General features: G+C 35.0%; 1 protein-coding gene across 5 annotated transcripts in view; it reads right to left on the reverse strand.

Moving 5' to 3' along the window:
- Positions 1-4,051, reverse strand: part of LOC106464389 (nuclear protein MDM1-like) — a 67,139-nt gene that overhangs the window by 60,902 nt on the left and 2,186 nt on the right. For 3 of the 5 annotated variants that reach the window (XM_022392074.1, XM_022392073.1, XM_022392075.1), the window contains exon 2: positions 2,861-2,936. The exons of the other annotated variants lie outside the window; for them this stretch is intronic. In XM_022392074.1, the coding sequence (XP_022247782.1) occupies positions 2,861-2,936 (76 nt within the window). The remainder of the gene's footprint in view (positions 1-2,860; positions 2,937-4,051) is intronic. 5 annotated transcript variants of the gene reach the window in all.

Genomic DNA, 4,051 nt, shown 5'->3' on the forward strand with positions numbered 1-4,051 from the left:
CGTCTACTAAATTCGTACTAAGTTTTCTCTCTCTCTCTCTCTCTTTTTTTTTTTTTGTCTGTTAGAGTAGGCTTAGGTTCAAATTAATGTCAATAGAAAGTCATATAACCAATTTTAGGGCAGTTGTCTTATAAAAAATGCAAGATATTACAAAAGGGAAGGATTGAATGTCTACTTTATATATAAAAAAAAGAATCTTAAAATATTTCTAAATCCGAACAAGATATAACTACACTACTCTGTTTATCCGAATGCATGGAATACTTCCAGATATTTCCACACAGTTCTCAATGCAACGGAAATGCTTAGGAATCTCTCTCTCTCTTTCTACATGGGCGCTGGTTGGCCATGTAGTAAAGCTCTGGAGCCCGTTTTGATCGGTGTGATACTACAAAATATTCTCGCACATTAGACCATGGGTGCATTATAAGAGTGACAGTCAATCCCTTACTGCAGATGGTGAGCGGTAGAGTGCTGTTTACTGGTTGCCTTCCCTTTGGTCAGTAGTCCAAAATTACGGACAGTGGCAGATAGCCTTAGCAACAATGCCATGAATGCAACATACAGCTACCAGTACTCTATATACCATGCACTGTTAGAAACTTATAGAACATTCTATATGGGCAAACAAAACACTTAAGAAATATCAAAAACTTTCCACAGACAATTATAAGAAACAGTTGTTTTTATTTTTCCCGGATTATCCCATACAATAATACAAAAAGAATGGCGAGTAACCCTGAACACAATGTGAACACTAAATGCAATTAAAGCATTTGTAACATCATATAAAAGTACATAATCCTTTACATATATTTTATTCTCTAAGTTGGGCCCACCCAGTTTGAGACCTAGTTTTCCGTATGAAATTATATAAATGAAATGTTCATTGTCTGTTGCTAAGCCTGAAGTTATTAGAGAAAAAATGAGTTGCCATAGGCTGCAGACCTGTATTTGTTATTCAGAAGCTGAAACGAGAATTTTTAGATTAATTATTAATGTGGATTTAATGGATTTTCCACAGAGCAGTATGTAGGGCCCACCTTCCAAAAGGTCCAATAAATATTATGTCGCTGAGTTTGTTACTTTCTAAACCTCGACTGAGTTCATCAACAAAGAATGAGTCAACACAAAAAAAGCAAAACCACAATTGTTAATGACAAAATTAGATTACAAACAAAATACAACGAAAAGAAGGACAGGTGTTTAAAATGGATGTGTGGAACTGGTAAGAGAGAATGTGGACAATAACTTTTATTGGTTCCCTTTCACCAGTTCAGTATGAGCCTCCACCCCCACCCGTAAGCAAAAACAGAGTTAAATAAAAATAAAAATAACCACACAGTGTTAATACAAGTTACACCTTTAGAGAAAAATACTAGCTAAATGAAAGTTTACAGAGTCTGTAAGTCTCAAATCTAAGAGCTCACAGAAAATACCTGAAAAATCTCTTTCTGTATCTTACCACATCTGCTCAACAAGGGAGCGCCTTGCTTTAAATAAGAATAAAACAACACCAACAAAGTCTGTTTGCTTGCGGCATACTCCTTGCACACGTGACCTGGAACCATATCAGTTTGAGCGTAGGTGTGGGGAAGTTCTAGGCTAATACCAGATTCGCCGACAGAAAAGACAGCTGTCTTTTTTGGGATATCACATTTGTCAGACCGGTTTTTCTCTCTTTTGGCCATAGTAAATTCCGAGTTAACGTCAATGGCCAAAAAGTGATATCTGTACATTGCTAAAAGCCTCAAGTAACCAGACCATACTAGAGTAAAGATTATTGTACACACAAAAACAACAATAATTTTCCTGCAAGAGGTCTGTGCGTGTGTAATCACTTCCCAAACTCTAAACATAACTCAATATCCAAGTACACGAATGCCATTTTCCTGTTCATGGAGGAAAATGGAAAAGTTTGTTTGTTTGTTATTTAGCATAAAGTTACACAATGGGCTATCTGTGATCTGTCTACCACGATTATCGAAATTCAATTTTTAATGTTACAAGTCCTCAGGCTTATCGTTGAGCCACCAGAAAATGTCTTAAGTCTTTAAATAATTTCACAAAGCACTTAATTTAATATGTTGATCTAATTTAAGCTAATCGGACGTTATTTGATAAGATAATAGGTATCATTAGATTAAAATCACATAGTCTGAAATGCAGGAAATGAGAAATTAAATCTCAATTGGTTGTCGAACAACTTTCCCGTTGAGTCAGCGAAAAGTTTTTGTACTTACAATGCCAAAATCCGGGATTCAAGCCCTCGCGGGGGACAGAGCGCAGATAGCCCATTTGCTCTAAAACATTGAGCAAATTCATAAAAATATCTAACTTTAAACTCATCCCATACATAAATATTACTTCTAATCAGCAGTTATACTTCATTACTAATAAAAGTTACGTGAGAAATAATTCATGAGCTCAGTGAAATTTATTAACTTAAAACAAATTTATGAATAAGTTAGTATGTTCATAATTTGATTTCAAGAAATAATTTCAAGTAACTTTAAAAATTACGAAGGTCATAGTTGTACTAAAATTTATAAACTCTGTCTTGAAACTACTACAGATATCCAACTTATTAAAATTGTGGTCCAATTAATTCAATTATCATTTATATGAATATATATATTTATAATTTTTAAAAAGTTCACCCTATATTGACACTTAATAATCACGAATTCTGCGAATGCTGTTTTGCGGTTATTGTATGTTTGATTTTATAGAAAAATAAGACATACATAAAATATTTTTATTATAATATAGTCTATATCTATTCAAACAAAAGTTTGTACTGCAGTTTTCTTTCCATACAGGCCTCAGACAAAAGAATGTAAGATAACGCCCGACTCACCGCTTTCTGGTGGTTTCTGGACAACCTCATCTGGGTTTGGACGCCAAGTAAAGCTTCGTTTATACTCTGTATATGACTGCAATGGGTGCAAAGACACGCCAATTAACTACCCAAAATATTGTATTTCACTGTTTACATAATTTACAAAAGTAAATACCTAGTTTCTCTGAGTAACTTAAAATGTTACTTCACTGTTTATATAGTTTACAAAGGTAAATACCCAGTTTCTTTGAGTAGCCTAAAATTATACTTCAGTGTTTACATTGTTTAGAAACGGAGATGGCCAATTTCTATGAGTAACCAAAAATGGTTGTACAATTAAGCCTAAATATTACAATAACTGAAATAAGGGAGAGGGAGAAGTTACATTTACAAACCAAAGAACAGGATTATCGGGCAAATGGCCTGTGAGTAAAAAATAAGATCAAAACTTTTACAAAAGAAATGATAAAATACCGGATGTTTCAAAGTCACTTCCGCTGTTCAAACGTCAGCGTAACCCGTTGAGGAAACCGAAAGACACACTTTTGTGAAACTCGTCGTGTAGAACCATACGAAAGACAGCATACTGGTTGTTAGAGAAGACTATTACCACTGCCAACCACATCGAACAGCTATTTAAAAGCGTTCCCTATTTGTGAACCTGAATTCCATGTAGTGCGACTATGATGTCAACGTAACATACCACACGATTGTGTATGTTGTCTTCCGCATAGTCGAATTGATTTACAAACCAAATTTCACAAGATTGTGTCCATAGGTTTCTTGCGTGTAGTCGGATCAATCCAATCATCGAGATTTAGATCCATATGAACCTGGGACGGACAGGTGCAAGCTTGACCTCTTCCTCACTCTGTACAGGTGTGATGGGTACACTGTTTGAATGTTAAACGCGACATAAACGAGGGCGTTGATTTCACGAGTTTATAGCGTGAATTCAATACCCCTGTCAGGGCCATGCCCATCTATGTACAAATGTTTATCATCCACAGTTGGATACACTCGCTATTAGCAGTCCATATATTCCAATGTCGTTTTCATTTTGTAGTTTGTACACTATTTTATAAACCACAATAATGATATACTAGCAGAGACCCGCAAAACATTTCCGGCCAAATTAGTATCTTTATTGTAACAGTACTTCTTTAAATATAACATTTCTAGCACAATACATACGAATTGTAATCGTAG

The sequence above is a fragment of the Limulus polyphemus genome, unplaced genomic scaffold (assembly GCF_000517525.1).
Source record: "Limulus polyphemus unplaced genomic scaffold, Limulus_polyphemus-2.1.2 Scaffold1636, whole genome shotgun sequence".
Classification (NCBI taxonomy): domain Eukaryota; kingdom Metazoa; phylum Arthropoda; class Merostomata; order Xiphosura; family Limulidae; genus Limulus; species Limulus polyphemus.